The 20,509-nt window shown below is 38.2% G+C and overlaps 1 protein-coding gene across 1 annotated transcript in view; it reads left to right on the forward strand.

Moving 5' to 3' along the window:
* Positions 1–9,497: 9,497 nt before the first annotated feature.
* LOC145765628 (rab GTPase-activating protein 1-like) overlaps positions 9,498–20,509 on the forward strand; it is a 46,960-nt gene continuing 35,948 nt past the window's right edge. Inside the window, exons 1-2 of the mRNA XM_082577460.1 lie at positions 9,498–9,625; positions 15,026–15,107. Coding sequence (XP_082433586.1) covers positions 9,524–9,625; positions 15,026–15,107 — 184 coding nt within the window. The 5' untranslated portion in view covers positions 9,498–9,523. The remainder of the gene's footprint in view (positions 9,626–15,025; positions 15,108–20,509) is intronic.

Raw genomic sequence — 20,509 nt, forward strand, 5'->3', positions numbered from 1 at the left:
AAATAAAATTCCAAAAAATATTTCGGGAAAATATTTTTATAGGCGCCTAATTGAAGGCGTCTATAAACGTTAAAATCTCTATTTATTTTTAAATTTGTAAGACATTTCCCCCATTTTTAAACCATTCTGCTCGCGTTTCCTTCGTCTGCCCCACCACGAGCTTGCCACCCCTGGAAAGGAAATTTAATTCTGAACACGATTCAAAAATAAAATTCCGAAAAATATTTCGGGAAAATATATTTATAGACGCTTAATTGAAGGCGTCTATAAACGTTAAATTCTCTATTTATTTTTAAATACGTAAGACATTTCCCACATTTTTAAACCATTCTGCTCGCGTTTCCTTCGTCTGCCCCACCACGAGCTTGCCATCCCTGGAAAGAAAATTTAATTCTGAACACGATTCAAAAATAAAATTCCGAAAAATATTTCGGGAAAATATTTTTATAGGCGCCTAATTGAAGGCGTCTATAAACGTTAAAATCTTTATTTATTTTTAAATTTGTAAGACATTTCCCCCATTTTAAACCATTCTGCTCGCGTTTCCTTCGTCTGCCCCACCACGAGCTTGCCACCCCTGGAAAGGAAATTTAATTCTGAACACGATTCAAAAATAAAATTCCGAAAAATATTTCGAGAAAATATATTTATAAACGCTTAATTGAAGGCGTCTATAAACGTTAAAATCTCTAATTTTAAATACGTAAGACATTTCCCCCATTTTTAAACCATTCTGCTTGCGTTTCCTTCGTCTGCCCCACCACGAAATTGCCACCCCTGGAAAGGAAATTTAATTCTGAATACGATTCAAAAATAAAATTCCGCAAAATATTTCGGGAAAGTATTTTTATAGTCGTTTTTGTGATGCTTACTTTTCTTGCCATAGCACATATAGCAGTCTTAATAGATACGATTTTTTGTCTAACTTTTCGCAATTGCAGTTGCTTTATCTTTGACAAGTCGAGTTTTTTGTTTAAATTTCTGTGTTCACTGTTCATTTGGCTATGGAAAAAATATAAGATTTGCTTTGATGTGGTAACGAGAAGTGATTTTATTAGCTTCCGAGTGTTGCTACTTTCATCGCATTGTTTATCGCGCAAATTTTTACGGATCATTTTTTTAGGCGGATCGCGCAGAATTATTCTGCCAGAATGACGGTGGTGTTGCTACCCTTTGCATTTGCAACAATTATGTCTTGGAAATGATCAATTGCATTGATAGAGCTGTGGCATGCGACAGACAATGCTAGTTTCAGCTCAATCTTCTTTCTTTTTGCTTTTTCAGAATCAAGTGCAGTAGCTGCAAGCGTATCAAATAATAAAGAATTTTGACCTTGTACTGGAAGTTTACGTTTATGCTTTGTTGTCTTTTCATAGTTATTAAAATTACTTTTCTTTGGGAAAATGGTTGCTTGGCATAACTTGCAAAAAGCATCACCTGTGCGCAGGCCCGTAGCCAGCCAGGGGCCAGGGGGGCCTTGCCCCCCCTGAAAAAAAATTCGCCCCCCTGGCAAAATCCCATCATTCTCGAGCAACAGCTACAATTATAATGATTTTGCCCATCTTTCCTGTTGCAGAGCTTTTTCGGCCCCCCTAAAAAAGTTGGCCCCCTTGCTCTGTGGTCTGGCTACGGCCCTGCCTGTGCGTTCATCTTTTTTAAGCCAAGAAAACTCCTTTTCCCATTCAGGTAGATATTTCCTGCTGCTATCATACATTGCCTTCCACTTTCGTTTTGACATTGTCAACAGCTACAATAGCCTACTTTTGAACAGATAATAATTAATACGGTACTTTAAATAATAGCCTGTCAAAATGGTCACTTTATAAAAATTAACAAGCATCGCCAAAAGAGCAAGACTTCATCCTTGCACACGCTGTCAGTCTGCCCCTGCAGTCTCTGCACAGTGCACATGCGCATTAACAAATAGCAATTCCTCAATCCACAGTGAAAGAATAAAGGACAAGTGTTGCCATTGTTGTTTTAATCTTACAAAATGCAGTAAATGTAAAAAAAAGCCAAACAAATAATTTGCGGCCAAACCAATATGAAAAAAAGCCAAAATAAAGCTAAAAAGCCAAATCCAAATTTTGTGGCCAAACGACTTCAAAAAAAGCCAAATTTGTGAAATTTGGCCGTAAAAAAGCCAATCTGGCAAGCCTGCAACCAATCATAAGCTACAGTTTAAGCGACGTAAAAAATGTGTGACGTCATGCAAAAAAAAAACGCAACTACTTTTAGGAAGGGTGCAAAAACGCGGAATAGAAATAAAAGCGGAATGGCTATTGATTTTTAAGTATTTGTAGTGAATAGTGCCTCCAGCTTTCTCATTTCTGCTTATAGTGCCTCCCAGCTTTCTTATTTCTGCTTAAATCGTTGGAAAGCACGATGCTTCATCTACCCGAATGAATTTGTAGGGACCCGAATGAATTTCCATTGTTTTTAGCTCTCTACAAAATGTAATTCTCACATAACATTTACGTTTCTTAAAAACTCACTGAACCCAACAGTGAGAATAAATAGGCTAGTTGCGTTTCTTAAAAAAACTCACTTGTTGTGCACTGGGATAATTTTGATGGATCATTTTTTACTCAAATAACCTACCACCCGCAGCTTTCTCAAGTGAGTCTGTTAAAATGGCCATTTATTGCTTATTCAGTATATCCGCAGTTCACCTCTGTAATGGAATCTCACTAGCAGGAGTTCAACCTAGTTCGTAAACATTGTTGGAATTTGCCAATTTTAAATCACGTAACTCTTTGCTTTTTTCTTTTCTGAAAGTGGTTTATATACCTCTGCACAAAACAATTTTAACAGAGAGACTCTTAATATTACTGAAAATTAACTGAGACTCATGAGATAACTTTTCAAATTCAAAATCTAAATTCAACTCGAACTCACGAATAAAAGAACTTGAGACTCATCGTGTTACCTTTGTGCCATCGAAGCTTTGTTACGCCAGCAGCGGTTCTGCTGTCATCAGGGGTTATAAACATTTTTAATATAAATAAAACCTAAAACCCCTGCATTGGGTTATTGGAATAATAAACAATCCAAATAAAAAACCTAGAACCCCTGCAAATTAATTGCCAAGGCGATTCGATCATTGTTCATCATAAGCCGCAACCCGTTTGCTGTGATCGGTGAATAGTGCCTCCACCCGTTTGCTGTGATCGGTGAATAGTGCCTCCACCAAATATGCTGAAGCTTTCTCATTTCTGCTTGGATTTTAACAATTTTACTATCGTTGGCTGGCATTATGCTTCATCTACCCGAATAGATTAATTGCCAATCTAAAGTAGGCATTATATTTATGTAGCGCTAACTTAAACTTTACTATTTTGTAGCCTACCAATTCTCAGCAATTCATTTTTTACAATAAAAATACCAAACCAACACAAATTAAAAGAGTATGTCTTGGTTTATTCATATGTTAACTTTCACATTTATATCTAATCCACAAAACGAGCAATCGTTGTTCAAACGTAACCGCTCGACGAAGCTTTTTACCAAAACAATGCAAACACAAAGCGATCAATTTCGAGTGTTCAATACAAGCCGCCCACAATTTGATGTGATCAGTGAATAGTGCCTCCACCAAATATGCTGTAACTTTCTCATTTCTGCTCGGATTTTAACAATTTTTCTATCGTTGGAAAGCATGATGCCTCACCTACCCGAATGGATTAATTGCCAGTCTAAAGTAGGCATTACATTTATGTAGCGCTAACTTAAACTTTACTATTTTGTACCAATTCTCAGCAATTCAATTTTTACAATAAAAATATCAAACCAACACAAATTAAAAGAGTATGTCTTGCTTTATTAACCTAACAATTTTCACGTTTATATGTTATCTACAAAACGATAAATCGTTGTTCAAACGTAACCGCTCGACGAAGCTTTTTACCAAAACAATACAAACACAAAGCGATCAATTTCGAGTGTTCATTGTACGCCGCCCACAGTTTGATGTGATCGGTGCATAGGGGAGAGGCAGGTTAGTTGATACGCAAGGTTAGTTGATACACCGTCGCTCCTTGCGATTTCCTAAAACATTTTTTTGAAATCTTGCTCTTTAGCACTGCACTGTTTGGTGTTCTCGTATTTGCTCTTAATTTGCAAAGAAACTGCACGTGTTGGAAAAGCAACAGTTACTTTTCTTTTAAAAAGTCGTTTTTTTGCCCTTTTGAGTAAAAGTAGTAGACTGACAAAAGTGTCTTTATACTTTCTTACTGTGAGGATTTTTAACGAGGTTGAAACTTCAAATGATAGTATGTTAATATGAATTGCAGCCCAAAGTGTTTAGAATGTTAAACCAGTGAAGTTAGGACAATAAATAGCTAGACTTGAAGAAAAATGGTGGTTGGAAGGTTAGGTGATACAGTGGCCAAAGGTTAGTTGATACACATGTATCAACTAACCTTACTGTTACTGACTAAAACAAAAATTATCATGTCATGTTATTGCAGGTTTATATTACATTACAATTGCCGTGGCCGAGTGGTTAGCGCGTTGGGCTCGCAGTCGAGAGCCTGCATGTTCGACTCCAGCCACCCGCACTTGCTGTTGTTTCTCTGGGCAAGAAACTTAACGATAATTGCCTCTACCTAGTGATCGATTTCGAGTAATGGGTAGTACCAAATTTAAGTCATAAGTAGAGTAGACAACCGGAAACTGACATTGCCGTCGGCTGCAGCGTGGGTCAGGTGTATGTCGAAAGGCGTACACCGATGCATAGCGCTCAAGTCCGCTTTCCCGCAATGCAGGATAAAGATAAACAAACAAACAAACAAACAAAAATTGCATTTCACGTTCAAAAGAGATTTATGTAGTTCCCACAGTTAACCAAAATTCACAAAATGCCTCAGTTTTATATCAGAAAAACAGAAAGGCCCGGAAGAACCCCCCCAGATGTGATGAAAAGAGCAGCTGATGATGTAGGTCAAGGCAAATCTCTTCGAAGTGTAGCACAAGACTTCAATATAGACAAAATGACTTTGTCTCGCTTCATAGCAAAACAAAAAAAAGATCCCCAAGCACCCACAGGATATGCTGCTGTTTCTAGTTCTCACTTTATATTTTCACCCAGAATGGAAAACGATTTAGGAGAACACGTGACAGTATTGGCGGACATGTTTCATGGGCTATCTCTTGAGAAATGCCGTCAGCTTGCATACAATTTTGCTCAAGAAAACAACCTGAAAATACCACAGTCTTGGACCGAAAACAAAAAAGCCGGAAAAGCATGGTGGTTAGGGTTTAAAAAACGTCACAACTTGGTCATACGCTCTCCAGAAGCAACGTCACTTGGAAGAGCGACTGCGTTTAATCGATTCACTGTCGGTGAGTTCTTACAAAATCTTGCTCAGGTTATGGATGGAAATTCTTTTAGACCCAATGAAATTTACAATTTAGATGAAACAGGATGTACCACTGTTCAGAACCCAAGAGATGTAGTTACTGCTAAAGGAAAAAAACAAGTGGGTTCAATCCCATCCGCAGAACGAGGTGAATTGGTCACTCTTGTGTATACAATTATAGGGATTGTAGATCATAGGGATGCGAAACTTCATCCGCTTTTGACTTATCCGCAACACTAGAAGGGTTACGTTTTTTTGTAATTTACAAAATATTTTACTTTTTATGGGTTTTATAAGAAGAGTGAAGTGGGTTTTAAAGTAATTTAAGGTTTTTAGTTGAAAGCAAGCCAGCAGTAAAGCGTAAAAAAAATGTCAAATTGGCAATTGACCTTTCTAATGTTGAAGGAACAACGGAGTTGCGCGTCCCGTAATGTACCGTCCCTAATACAATTAGCGCTTCCGGTGTTGTGATACCTCCGATGTATATATTTCCTCGAGTGCACTATCGCAACCACTTTATTAAGGGGGGACCACAGGGATGTATTGGCCAAGCCAACAAATCTGGTTGGATAAACGAAGGATTGTTTATAACTTACCTTGACCACCTTATTCAATATACTCACTGTTCTTTGGAACGAAAAATTCTTTTAATTTTTGATAACCACGAGGCTCATATTTCTCTGCAGGCCATCGAAAAAGCCAGACTAAATGGAATCGTCATGTTGACGATCCCACCTCACACTTCCCATCGTTTACAACCTCTTGATGTGTCAGTGTTTGGTCCATTCAAGACTTGTTATAACAGAGCACTGGACAACTGGGTAAGAAACAATCCTGGACAAACAGTAAGCATTTACGACATTTCCACTGTAGTCAATGAAGCTCAAATATCCGCAATGACACCAAGGAATATTTTGTCAGGATTTCATGGCGCAGGAATATGCCCCTACAACTCCGATATCTTTGGAGATGCAGATTTTGTTCCGGCTTCTGTAACAGATCGTGAAAACGTTGCAGCTGATGCATCTCAGTCAACTGACTGCACTGTTCCAATTCAGTTGGAGGTCAACAGTGCTGTAAGATATTTGGCCAATTCACAAGAGGTTGGTAGGCAGAACGCTAATTCTAATACATCTACAGACCACTGTGATACTTCTGTGGCCGACAATAGATTATCAGGTAGAAAAGATGTATCAGACAGTCAAAACGAACACACACCAAACTTCAATGAAACAACGTTACCGTCACAAAACACTTACATCTCTCCAAATGATATCCACTGTGTGCCAAAAGCTGCTCCAAGAAAATCAAAACATTCAAGAAGGAAACGAAAGTTTATGGTTTTGACATCAACACCGACTAGAGATCAAATTATAGCAGAAAAAGAAGAAAAGGAAAACTAAACCATCAAAAAACGCAAGAAAAACTCTTTTTAAGAAGAAAACTAGAAAAGCTGCCTCAGCTCTCCAAGAAACGATTAGCATGTCAGAAGATGAAGAAGACTTCGTCACCCCGTATGACGATGATTCTGATGAATCCATTAATGATCAAATCATAGAAGGAGACTACGTCATTGTAAATGTTCCAGGCAAGGCAAGATTGTTGCCCTACGTTGCCCGCATTGATGTAATAGATGGTGATGAATACGAAGGTATTTTTCTTCAAAAGGTGTGTGGGCGAGTGAGCACTGAACACGATGGCGACGTAGTGTTTGTTATGAATGCAGATGATGATGCTTCTTTTTCAGCAAGTGATGTTGTGCACAAGTTGCCTCAACCAACAAATATAGGAGGATCCGCTCGTAGGTCCAACCAATTCAAGTTTCCTTGCGACTTAACCCAATGGGACTTAAACTAGAACGTCATTTTTAAGGTACCGTAGTAGCTTACTGTAGCAACTTTCGCTGAATCTCTTGAAAGTAGTGGAGCTGCAATTGAGGCAGTTATTTGCTTTGCTGAAATCGCGGATGTAGTTTAATTACGATACCATTGTAGGCCTACATCATCACCTGTAGGCTACCCTAATTTTTCTTTGCCATTTGAATGCTTTGTGTTGCATCGCCATCAGCTTAAATTGGTAATTGATTTTTACATTTAAAAGTGGAAACACCGATTTTGTACAATGACTGATTTTGTTTTAAAATGTGCTTGTTACTGCTGGAAGACTGAAGTCAACTAATAAGAAGCTTACTGTTACCTAACGTGTCAATATACTTTCTAAATCATATATATGCTTGTGCTGAGTATTCTTAGACAGTCTACAAACACAACATATAACACTCGTGAAGGTTGGCCGTGATGCAAAAACTGCTGATACAATTCAAACTGACAGCTATTCGGTGGAGAATTTCAGAAAAATCTCTTCATCTTTATCCACGGAAAGCGGATGTTTATTGTACGGATCACGACTCGTAATCCCACAAACACTTCAGAAACAAGTGCTGCAACTGTTGCACCTTGGGCATTTTGGAATGCAACGAATGAAACAATTGGCCCGGACAGCTGTATACTGGCCGAGAATTGAAGAAGACATCATGCAGGCTTGTCGCCAATGTATTAGCTGCGCTGAACATCAGAACAAGCCGGAGAAGCCAATCAATCATCCATGGATGCTACCTGAAAAGCCATGGAGCAGAGTTCATATAGACCATGCGATCAATTTCATGGGGAGGAATTGGCTTGTTTTAATCGACGCCTTCTCAAAATATCCTTGTGTCCATTCCACAACCTCTGTAGGTACTGAAGCTACAACCCGTTACACTCGTGTCAACCCGTTACAACCCGTATACAACCCGTTATTACAAACTTAAACTTTATTGTAAAAATTAAATTGCTGAGAATTGGTACAAAATAGTAAAGTTTAAGTTAGCGCTACATAAATATAATGCCTACTTTAGATTGGCAATTAATCCATTCGGATAGATGAAGCATAATGCCAGCCAACGATAGTAAAATTGTTAAAATCCAAGCAGAAATGAGAAAGCTACAGCATATTTGGTGGAGGCAGTATTCACCGATCACAGCAAACGGGTGGAGGCACTATTCACCGATCACAGCAAACGGGTTGCGGCTTATGATGAACGTTGCGCTTGAAATGGCTTTGCCCGTGGTAGGATTTCTTTGTGGGGTTTTCTTTGCCTGCCTTGCTCTTTGCTATGAGCTTAACGCATCAAGACGTGTTCCCCTTACGACCATCAGCACTCTTGATAACGCACCATGGCCGATCTTCATAGCAACTGTCCATACAAATCTTCAATATATCAGCTAAAGTTATGTAGGCTAATAAAGTTATAGCCTATATATGTTTATTTGTTTTGTAACATTTTTTATTTTTTTATTTTCCCTTTATATCTTAAATTTTTCTGAAGGTGTTGCAACCGTGCCAAAATTTTTTCAACTCAATAACTTACTTCGATCACAAGCACGTTTTAACGTTCGCGTTTTGTCGCTTCTACCTTTTTCTTGACCTTTGCTATGTTGATGTGTATTGTTTTGATATGATGGTCAGAAATAAAAAAACAACTGAACTGAACTGAACTGAATGATCGAATCACCTTGGCAATTAATTCATTCGGGTAGATGAAGCATCGTGCTTTCCAACGATTTAAGCAGAAATGAGAAAACTGGAGGCACTATAAGCAGAAAGCAGAAATGAGAAAGCTAGAGGCACTATTCACTACAAATACCTAAAAATCAATAGCCATTCCGCTTTTATTTCTATTCCGCGTTTTTGCACCCTTCCTAAAAGTAGTTGCGTTTTTTTTTGCATGACGTCATACATTTTTATGACGTCACTGACCAAGGCGGCCGATGCTAAACCAGCACCCGGTATTTATTATTATTATTGATCATGGCGACTTATTGAAACATTTTTTGCAAATATTTTTGGATTCCTAAATTAATAAGTCGTAAACGCTCGACTGTTAAAACTATATTTGTAAATATGTAAACTATATTCTTATAATGCTCAGCCCTGTTGTGTCGTTTTTCCTTGTCTGTCTGTGGCACAAAAAAGCGAAATCTCTCCCCCAACTACTGGTACCGTACTAGGTACAGTGCGGTACCATATATATTGTTGTGAATATGTGTTATTTGGAATTGTTTTGCAGCCCAACTATTATCGTGTTTTTACAGCTTGTCAGATGTTGGAGGGTAGACTTAGTTATGGATAAATTGTCTATACACAGTGTATCATCTGACAATGTTTCTTCCGAATTTGAAGTTGTTTATTCTGGTGAATCTCACAGAATTGAAACTGGTTTGAAGGTATATAGCCTACCATGTTCTTCTTCTTCTATCGAGTCTTCTAAAGTTTGTTGATACACCACAGACTACCATATTCAAATGCATTAACAATATATGATGTTACGGTATGTTAGCTGTTTGATTGTAAAGTACCGTAGTGGGTGCAACCTATTTCGTACCATGAACAATTTGTACCGTCAGTTCGTACCTTGAAAAGATCGAGAGAAAAAATTAAAAAAAGCCGAAGCCGCTGGATGCAACCTAGTTCGTACCCTAAACAGTTCATACCCTCAGTTCGTACACTGAAAAGATCGAGAGAAAAAATTCAAAAAAGCCAAAGTCCGCTGATCGCAGTTTCCGCAAACAAACAAACTGAAAAGATCGAGAGAAAAAATAGAACAAAGCCGAAGTCGCTGATCGCAGTTTCCATTTTTCCGCAGTTTCGCAAATATTTTAAAATTTCTGGTAATGATCTTAAGAGTTTTTGTTTGTTTGCGGAAAATTTAAAAATGTTTGCGGAAACTGCGATCATTGACTTCGGCTTTTTTTAATTTTTTTCTTGATCTTTTCAAGGTTTGAACTGACGGGACAAATTGTTCATGGTACGCAGGCCTCGAAATTCGTTTTTGTTGATGCGGACAAACGTGTCCGGTCTGAGCAGCTATCTCGGCGGACAAATTAAGTCTCACGGCGGACACACCAGTTTTAGCGTCAATCGTCATGCTTAATCACTTTATCTTGATAATTCTTCGCCATTTGAAAGCTGTAGCTACGATTTAGAAAGCTTTTTAAAATTTCAGGGAAGTCACTGACTCTGAAAAGCTTTTATCAGAACAACGACGTGCTCTTGAAGAGTCACAGCAAAGCGCCGCGTAACTGCTTAATACGCCGCATATCTGATTAACTTCCACCGAAATAGGTCGCGTGGCTTCTTGCGTCACAATGCTCTGGGCACGAGTCGGAGAACTTCTACACTATAACGCTACAATTTTTTTCTGTGCAAAGTTTCACTAGGCTTTTTTCTTTAGGTTTATTTTTGCGTGTCATGTGAGCGAAAGTGAATTTTCCCTGGGCTGTTTCTTTCTTACTGAAATACCAAAACTAAACAAATTTTGCGGCATCTTGCTGTAATAGCCTACTCGTATAATCTAATTTTGTAACCAACCTTGCCTTGTCAATATTACTCGGAGATCAAAGCCAGACATTGTGACGTGAGACTTGAACTAAGTTGCGCGTGATTAGTGCAAAAGTAGCAGTACTCCCATCGATTCTTAGCGAAGAATTCACCTTTGTTACGCTGATTCAATGCTACCAATGGTTGAAGCAATGTAAAAATCGAAAGTTTTCCTACTTGAATGGAAGCTAAGGGATACAGTATTCACATTTTCTAGATGCGCGCTAGAATGCGCGGAAATTATATCGTCGCAACAATTGTTCATGCTATGCAATGACGATTTGTATCGCCATTTCTCAGCGGACAAATATGACCGATCTAGATAGTACTTCCCGCGGACATCACATGCTGTGACGGCGGACATGACCGCCCTGTCCGCCGTGAATTTCAAGGCCTGGTACGAAATAGGGTGCATCCTAAAGGGCCGTCTTTAAATGCAGTAAACCCAGCAAACCTCGCAAACGTAGCAAACCTCGCAAACCACAAGGTTGCCAGATGGTATTTTCATTGTATTTTTTTAAATTTCTTGGCGCTTTATTTATCGGGTGCATGTTTTTGAAAACCCTTTTGAACATGTTACTTGTTTAGTGTTGATGTTGCAGATGTTCTATTCTCATCTATAAAAAGATATCATAATCTCTGCTTTGTTGGTTATGGTTAGTTTTGATACAAATACATTTAAAGCAATGCCTTTCAATCAACATTTGTGAGATAGCCTATTGAAAGTTAATATTAACGCAATATTTGGTTGTCAGATATTCGGGAATCAGTACTCCATCCCTTAGTTAGACCATGGTTGGGTGAGTTCACTAATCACTGGTTTTCTAAAAACCGAGCTGCAGACGATAAATAAAACTTAACTTTTGCAGACGACCGTAGTTCCTGCCCTGGGCTACGCTGTGTGACACAAAACGAAGAAGTTCCTAATGACAAGTTTTTGTGTGTGTTTAGAAAGTAAGGGATATTTTGTGAACGAAACCGGTTTTTCCAAGGTTTGGTCATTTGAAGTGTGTTTAAAATACCTATATGCTTTGGCTCTTTTTTGCGGAATGGCCCGATTCGGTGAGTTCGATTCGGTGAGTCCGATCCCTTAACGGGGGATTTTTTTAATTTTTTTTTTTAATTATCGGGTACGGTGGCCTAATTATCATTGCCGTTTTAGGGTTAGGGGTTAGGAGTTAGGGTTAGGGGTTAGAGGTTAGGAACTCACCGAATCAGACTCACCGAATCGGACTCACCGAATAGTAGCAGACCCCCTTTTTGGGCTACTTGCAGTTTTTAGAGAACCACTGATTTGTGAACTCACCCAACCATGGTCTAAGAGATTAAGTACTGATTCCCGATTGTCTGACTACCAAATATTGCGTTAATATTACCTTTCAACATCTCACAAATGTTGATCGCAAAGGCATTGCTTTAAATGTATTTATATCAAAACTAACCATGTAACCAACAAAGCAGAGATTACATCAACACTAAACAAATAACATATTCAAAAGGGTTTTAAAAAACATGCACCCGATAATGGCGATAAATAAAACGCCAAGAAATTAAAAAAAAATACAATTAAAAAAATACCATCTGGCAACTTTGTGGTTTGCGAGGTTTGGTACGTTTGCTAGGTTTGTTTGCAAGGTTTGCTAGGTTTGCTACATTTAAAGACGGCCTCCTAAAGCGGTGTTTTATTTTATGAGAAACTTGGTCACAGACCAACCCAGTACAAAATTGATATCTTCAAGATGTCATTGTCACAAGAACTAAAACCAATGGTCATTCTGGACTTTTTTTTAGCAACAAACAAAATACAACACGACTGCACAAATGGAATACTGTACAAACAAAATAGACCTTACAGTTTACAACTGTAGGTGAATTGATTGTTACATTTTCCTTGTCCATTTAATACTTGTTGCTCTTTGAGGTCAATTAATGTGAATTTTTATCACAGAGGTGCACGAAGAATAGTGACCCTACTAGTGTATGAAGTGGTTTCATTTCCAAAGAGTTTCCTATCCCGTAATAACAAGAGTTTTACAGTGATTTGAGATTCAATGATCACATTTTGGTAATTGGGATTCTCAAAACTATCATTTCAAAAAAATATAAACTGCACATTCAACCTTGAATTTAAAATCAAAGTATTGCATTAGCCTCTAGTTATTATTATAAGTTCGCATGTTGGAAAGTCGAGTTATTATTATAAGTTCGCATGTTGGCAAGGCCTGTGTATATGGGTCGCTATAAGTTGAACCACAAGGTTAACATGAGGTTGGTACGGTTTGCTTGCAGTTTAAGAAACACTTGCAGTTTAACTCACATCAACTTGCATTATAGCAAATGTAGCTTTTTCATTTGTGTAGCCTTATTAGGTAAAGAGGAGCCCTGCAAATTTTTGTTATGCTTTACAGGTCTGTAAACTGGCATTTGTAGATGAAAGACTTTGATATAATGTAGGGTTGGGACCCCGGGAAATCCCGGAATCTCGGGATTTTAACCCGTTTTTCTGATCCCGATCCCGGGATTAATTTTATTAAAATCCCGGGATTTCTGGACGCTCATATTATTTTGGTTTTAAACAAGCTTTACAATATCAGCTGGTTGTCTTTGACATTCCACATTAGTGTGATAGTAATGACAACCATGGCATAACAATGAACTACGCAATCGCTTCAGTCGTAGCATAAGTGCAACTGGAGATTTTAGCGTTAAAAAGACGATTGTGCCATGGTGCTGTTAGGACAGTTTCTGGTAATTCTGCACTAGCTTTATGCGAAGGAGAAGTTAAAATGTAGTTCAGAATGGCGAATTTTGAAGATGTAAGTTCAAAGAGAAAATCCGAGGTGTGTCAAAACTTTTTGCATTGTACATCTACAGAAAAAGCAAAATGTAACTTTGTCAAGCCGTTTTGAAAGAAGTTTCAGCGTCCAGTGCGAAGGGATTAATAACTAAATTTGGAAATTAGAAAGGACTTGAAGAAAAGCTTTAGGTTTCGAATCGACGAGCGTCGGAATGCCGAACTAGTTCACGTTTTTGGGTACCTCAAGAAACCTTTCTACATTGAACAACCGCAGGATTAGCTTGGTCATAAAATAAAGCGTCAAAAACTCGCTGCCCTGCCCACGAACCTTCTTCAAAAATTGTTCCCAAGGTCAACTGTTGAATTGAATCGAGGCTCTACTGAACAGCATGAAAATCACATTACAGAAAATAGTAGCCATGACACTGAAATCACTTTAGCCCAAGAGTCGCGTGCTTTCGTAGCAGAAGATGAAGTGAAGAAGCACAAAACTGTGATGTCGGCGCTCGAGTAATGTAAAAAGAAATGCTGCTATATGAAGCAAGCAAAAAAAGGCCAGAAAACCTGAATAATATATATGAGGCATCTGGCATTGAAAAGTGGGTCTGCTACTATTCGGTGAGTCCGATTCGGTGAGTTCCTAACCTCTAACCCCAAACCCCTAACCCTAAAACGGCAATGATAATTAGGATACGGTACCCAATAATTTAAAAAAAAATTGAAAAAATCCCCCGTTCAGGGATCGGACTTACCGAATCAGACTCACTGAATCAGACTCACCAAATCGGACTCACCGAAACGGGCCATTCCGTTGAAAAGTATTAAGCCAACATCTGTTGAGGTTAAACGTGCATTTTCAGCTCTTGGATATTTTGCAAGCAAAATCAGAAGTCGTCTTAACGATGATACGATGATACACTCGAGGCTCTCATGTTTTTGCGTCAATATTACAATAAATAAATGTGGTTTGTGTAGCTTGCATGTGTATTTTCCTACTTTGCTAATCCCGAGAAATTCCGGGATTAAGGAGTAAAAATCCCGGGAAATCCCGATTTTGGGATTTTAAATTTGATCCCGAAATCCCAACCCTAATATAATTGATATAATGATGGGCATAGCTTACTTCTTAGGCAACACTAATCTCAAATGTAAAGTGGACTATAATCTTAAGTGTAGTAGGCTAAGCCAGTTGTAACAGAAAATCAGAATATTAGAAAAACAAGATTTTTCCCAAACCAAAAAAAAAACAGGGCAAATAGTAGATTCAAATAATTGACACCAGTCTAGTTGATCTATGTATTGTACGGCTTTGTGACAAAGTGTTGTCAATTCAGTTTGTGGACAATTAAGATTGTTTGGGCTTATATAAGTTAGACAATATTACAAACTTCTTAATCACAGGAAAGCATTTGCTGCTTCTTTTTTGATACCGTACTGTTTATATTTTCAGATAGCCAATGATGGTGATGAAAGCCAGCTTAAGAAGCATTTAGCAGAAGTTCTTCAAAGCAGTGCCAACTCTGCGGCCAGTGGTATGAAAACTTGCTGGAATTGCATGAACAACAAAAACGTCTTTGAAGAATATTATTAGCATATTTGGATTTTAATTTTTATATAGTTTATAAGTTAAGCCAAATTGTGTAATCTGGTATCCTTTTGTCTAATCATATATTTATTGTCTATGGCAGTGGTTCCCAACTCGTTTTTAAGGCGACCCATTTAAAAAAAAATTCAGTTCGATAAAATCTTGCGACCCAAGCAAATTGTCGTAATAGTTTAAAAGCCAGACAAGTTTGTGTTGCAAACAAACAGCACTACAAAAGCAGTAACTTTTTCCGAAAATAATCTGTTTATCAAGTCACTAATGAGATAGCTGTGCTGGCTTGCTGTCAGTGAGTTTTTGAAATCGAGGCGTTATTTTGCTTAGGCATAACCGCATGTCGGTTTTAACTTCCAGCCGGTTTCGCTGCTCAGTTTTCAATACACACATGGCGCCAAATCCAATCTTACAAAGCCAAGTTGTTGCAAATGGAATCTGTTTTTGAATCCCTAATTGTGAAACTGTGGGATACACTTTGTACATGGAAGCCCAAAAGTGGATGTTTGCAGAATCTTAGGGGTATTTGTCTTTGAAGGACGCAAAAGAAATAGCTTACAGTTTGCTACTTCTGTCGTTATGTCCATAAACTGTTCTACAACATGGATGGAAAGTTGAGGCAGATCTTTTCCAACAAATGGATCAATTACACAAGGGAACACAATTTTTGTTGACTTTGATCTTACAATTGTTTTTGACTAACTTTTGGGCGCTGAATCCAAAACTGACATCGGTTTTTCTCTATCACGTCAAGTTTTTGAGCTAGGCACCCACCACTTTGTCTCATAACCCAGAAAAGTACAACATTTAAGAGATCTGCGTTTATTGTATAAAACGTTTTAAGAACTACAAGCAACCGAAAGTAACTCCATGGTTTTCAAATAAACATTCATACAGCTATATTCTGTTCCTTAAAACGGATATTGCTTCTGCAGGACAAATAAAGTGCGAGTTTTAAGGCAAAAATTTACACTTGTAGCTTTTCCTGGAATGTTCAAGCTATGAACAGTCTCGCTTATTACTCCAGCAATAGTCAGCCAGCATATCTAAATCCAATCTTCCCTGATATCTTTCCACCATCACCTTCAAATCTTGGTGGAATCTTTCTCCTTGCTCATCGCTGACCGCACCAAGGTTTTCCGGGAAATTAGCAAGACGGCTATGCAAAAAATGCATCTTGATGCTCATGTTGCAGCCGAGTTCTTTGTAGCTTTCGAATAGCTTCTGAACAATTTAGATATAATTCTCTGCCCGAGTATTCCCAAGAAATCCCTTGACAAAGTTTTTAAATGATAACCACGCATTTTCTTCCAATTCTGACATTGAACCACTGAAATGTTCATCTTTGATGAGTTTCCGAATTTGTGGACAATCAAATAGGCTACACCAGCCTTAATTTTTTGTATTGACAGGCCAGGAAAAGCCAAAACGAGGTAATTGAAACAGCTACTTTCGGTTGACCATGCTTTAACGAATTGCTTTGTCAGGCCGAGCTTTATATGCAGAGGTGGGAAAATAATTTTCTCTCTGTCAACAAGTGGCTCATTTAGAATATTAGGATCACCAGGTTTAAGGTCAGATCTCGGCCACAAAGCTACTATCACTTCGAAAGTACGGTAAAAACGCACTTTCTTTCGATCGAAAGTGATACCTTCGCTCCTTTCCCAAGTAAATTTTTTTCATTTAGTCTGGATGCTAAGAGTTCCGAAGCTTTTTTTCCTAGTCCCAAATCTCGTGCCAAATCATTCAACTCATGTTGATGGAATACTACACGTTCAGAATCATCTTCAATTGCAAAATCTTCATCATTAGGCTTGTCATCACTAAAACATTCATCATGATCCAAATCTTCGAGCATAGGTGTTTGAACGAAAACTGGAACTGGGATTTCAGCTGAATGAGGCACTGGAGGTAGGCTATAGCTGATGGAAGACTTGGGTACTCAATTTTACGTTTGTTTTTCTTTTTATACCCTGAAGTTTGCACCAAGCAAAAGTAACAGCCTGTGTAATGATTTTTAGGCTCTCGCCAAACTATGGGTATACCGAATGGCAATTTGTCTCGTGTTCCCTTGGTCTACATCCGCAAACTCTCGATACACTGCTTGCATACCTTGTGGAGTGCCCAAGACTTATCTTGATCATCAAGTTTTATTTTAAACGGTGCAAAGTAGGCTTATTTGACAAATGCACTAAAGTCTTTTCTTTGGCTAGGAATAGTAAAACTGCCGCAAATATAACAAAATGAATCCGGGTTATTTAGACACTGAGGACGAGAAACAGCAGACACAGTCGCAGACAAGATAGTATTCTAACAAACAAACATGTAGTACTAGTACATACATGATTGAAAGTGGAAAGCAACTAACTTCAAAATTGATGACTGCATCGTTGGATGATTGCATCCTCCTACCAAAAGTGGGGGAAATAGCATCGACCTAAATCGATGCCTGTGCCTGTTTTGCTTAATAATTCAGTTGACCCTTCTTGTATATAACTTACTATATGATTAGCTTGTGCATTCCTATTACGTATGGAAAAGCAATACGGCTAAACTCGTGAAAAGTTGCATATTTTGGGTGTATGCTGTAGAGCAAAAACTTGACGTGATAGAAGAAAACTGGCGCCATTTTTGAAATCAGCACACCGGAATTAGCCTAAATCAAGTGTAAAATCAAAGTCAACAAAAAATGTTTTCAAAATTGTTCCCCAGTGTTATCCAATCATTTTGGTTATTAAGTGTTAGAGATTCTCCATAGTAGTGCACAAACTTTTTGGCAAACTGTTCCAGGTGTCTAATTATATTGTTTGCTTAATAGCAACTTCATTGCCACAGATATATTGCGTTAGCTGAGGAAATATATCGTACTCATCTCTGGTGACATAACTTTTCCAGAATATGAGTTTTTTGTGTTAAGCAGAAACTTATGCGGCGCGATCAATCACCATAAAACCGTTGCCTTGCATATATAAATTTAGAGAGCCAAATATATCGGCAAGGTAAGCAACTTTTGCCTTGAAATCTTCTTGCAAAAACTTCTCGGCTAATCTCACACAGTTCTGTTGCCTCAGGAAGATATCAATCTCCTCTCGCAAATTACAAACTCGCTTCAGGGCACGACCTCGTGACAACTATCGCACTTCTGTGTGCAACAGCAATGCTTGATAATAATCAGAATCTACAAAGACGAAAACAAATGCCGATTTAGTGGACTTGTTTTGATGAAGTTTACACACTTCACATCATTCAACACTTCGTGCAGCTCTTGAGACAGCTTTTTTGAAGCAAAGGCCTCTCTGTGGAGAAAGCAATAAGTCCATACAGCACTTGGGGCTTTGTCTTTGATGCGTTTTATCACACCAGACTATGCGTGGTCCAACGTGTGGAAAACTTTGTCATAGTTTGTCCGACATAGCGTTCGTGACAGATAGTGCACGTTACAATATATATCCCGTAACTTTGTCAAGTTATTTATTTTTGAGATTGAAATTTTTGTTGGGTTTACATGTAATAATAATAATAACAATAATAAAAGTAATAATTGTTAAAACTTCTTGCACTACGATCATGCTACAAAGCTTTCCGATGTCTCGACATGAAACGCTTCATGACTTGTGTTTATATTTTCCAGTTTTGTGATCGATCTCTTCACGTTTTAAATTTTTTTTATTGTTATTTTTTTTGCCCAAGATACAATATTTCTGAAAAACAAGCGACCCAAAAAATTATCAGGCGACCCAACTTTGGGTCGCGACCCATGAGTTGGGAACCACTGGTCTATGGTATGAGTATTGAGTATATTTTTTCTTGAAATTTGTGAACCAGTATGGTAATATTATAAACTGTAGTTGTGATGAATGCCTTTTACATAACAATATTCAAATCAGGAAATGTTCTGCATATTAGCTGTATAACTAGTTTATAATTTTAGTTCTTTTTTTACATCAATATTGATTTGTTGAGTCTTTTGTGGAAGAAATTCAAGTTGTTTTATTGGTTGATTTTGAAATTTATTGAGTCAGGTAAGCCTTAATTAGTTAGTTTAGAACAGTGGTTCTCAACGGGGGCGGTACCGCCCCCCAGGGGGCGTTTTGATTTTGCAGGGGGGCGTTTTGATTACTAGGGCGAATTCTGGTTTAACCCATCTACCGACAAGTGTAACGATTTCGTCAAAGAGCTCGTATCTTCGTGGTAGCATTTCCTACCTCATACCTGGTGGAAAAGGGATTCAGCTGTGTTGTTCTGCTACATACCAAACAGCGAAACCCACTTGACATATCCGTTAGAGATGATCTTCGAATGTTTCTCACTGGCTTTACACCGGATGTGAAGAAACTGGCACTTTCTCACCAAGCCCAAGGTTCACACTGACTACCAGTAGGCCTAAACTGTTTTCATGCTCGCAAATATATATTTGCTTTTCATCAAATATAGTTAGCCTACTAGTCTCTAAAACCGTTACAGCCTGTTTCACCCTAAAAGGGGGATCATCAAAAGGTCCTTATTCTAATAGAAATACAATTCTATTTAAATAAGGACCTTCTGATGATCCCCCTTTTAGGGTAAAACAGGCTGTAAGGGTTTTAGAGACTGGTAACTAACTAGCCTATATTTGATCAATCAATCATTTTATTTTTTGTCATTAACGCGTCCGGGACGAAAAAGATACTAACTACAAAAATCGATATAAACCTACCAGCACGTTAACGAACGGAAAAAGGTGGTAAAACCTTGAAAGGTTTAAAACGTGCCTGAATGAAAAATTATGTAGTAGGGTCATTCCATATCAACTCAGCCACCCATGTATATGGCACCTCTCAGATTTTGCTGAAAAGTTGTCATACTATACCTTAGGCTACCAAACGAAAGAATCCTAAGTTTTAGATCAATATCTCAAACGGTTTTCCCATGGCGGCCATTTGAATTTCGGGCGCTACCCTAGTTTTTAACTTGGGGGGGGGTAGCGAATAGCAATTTCAGCCATTTTCAGAGCCCCATAACTTTTATTGTAATTGTGGTAAAAGACTAAAAATTGCTGCGCTAGTTCATCATAAACTGTACTACACAATTCAATAGTAACAAACAACATCTCTTGATGCATAAGTGTTAGGTGGGTCATCAAAATCCTGTTTTTTTGCCCCGCATAAGTGATTTTTTCAATTTTCAAATGCTTCTACCACCCAAACCAATCAAAATATTTCTCAAAAACCTAATTATTTGTAATATTTGGAAACTTTTCTTCTGCCAACTTGAATTTGGGAGTTGTGGTGCCTTTAACAGAGATCTTATGGGGGTCTGAAAACCCTATCAGGCAGAAATGGCCCTTTCTTACCCCTA

This window comes from Aplidium turbinatum, chromosome 2 (assembly GCF_918807975.1).
Source record: "Aplidium turbinatum chromosome 2, kaAplTurb1.1, whole genome shotgun sequence".
Taxonomy (NCBI): Eukaryota; Metazoa; Chordata; class Ascidiacea; order Aplousobranchia; family Polyclinidae; genus Aplidium; species Aplidium turbinatum.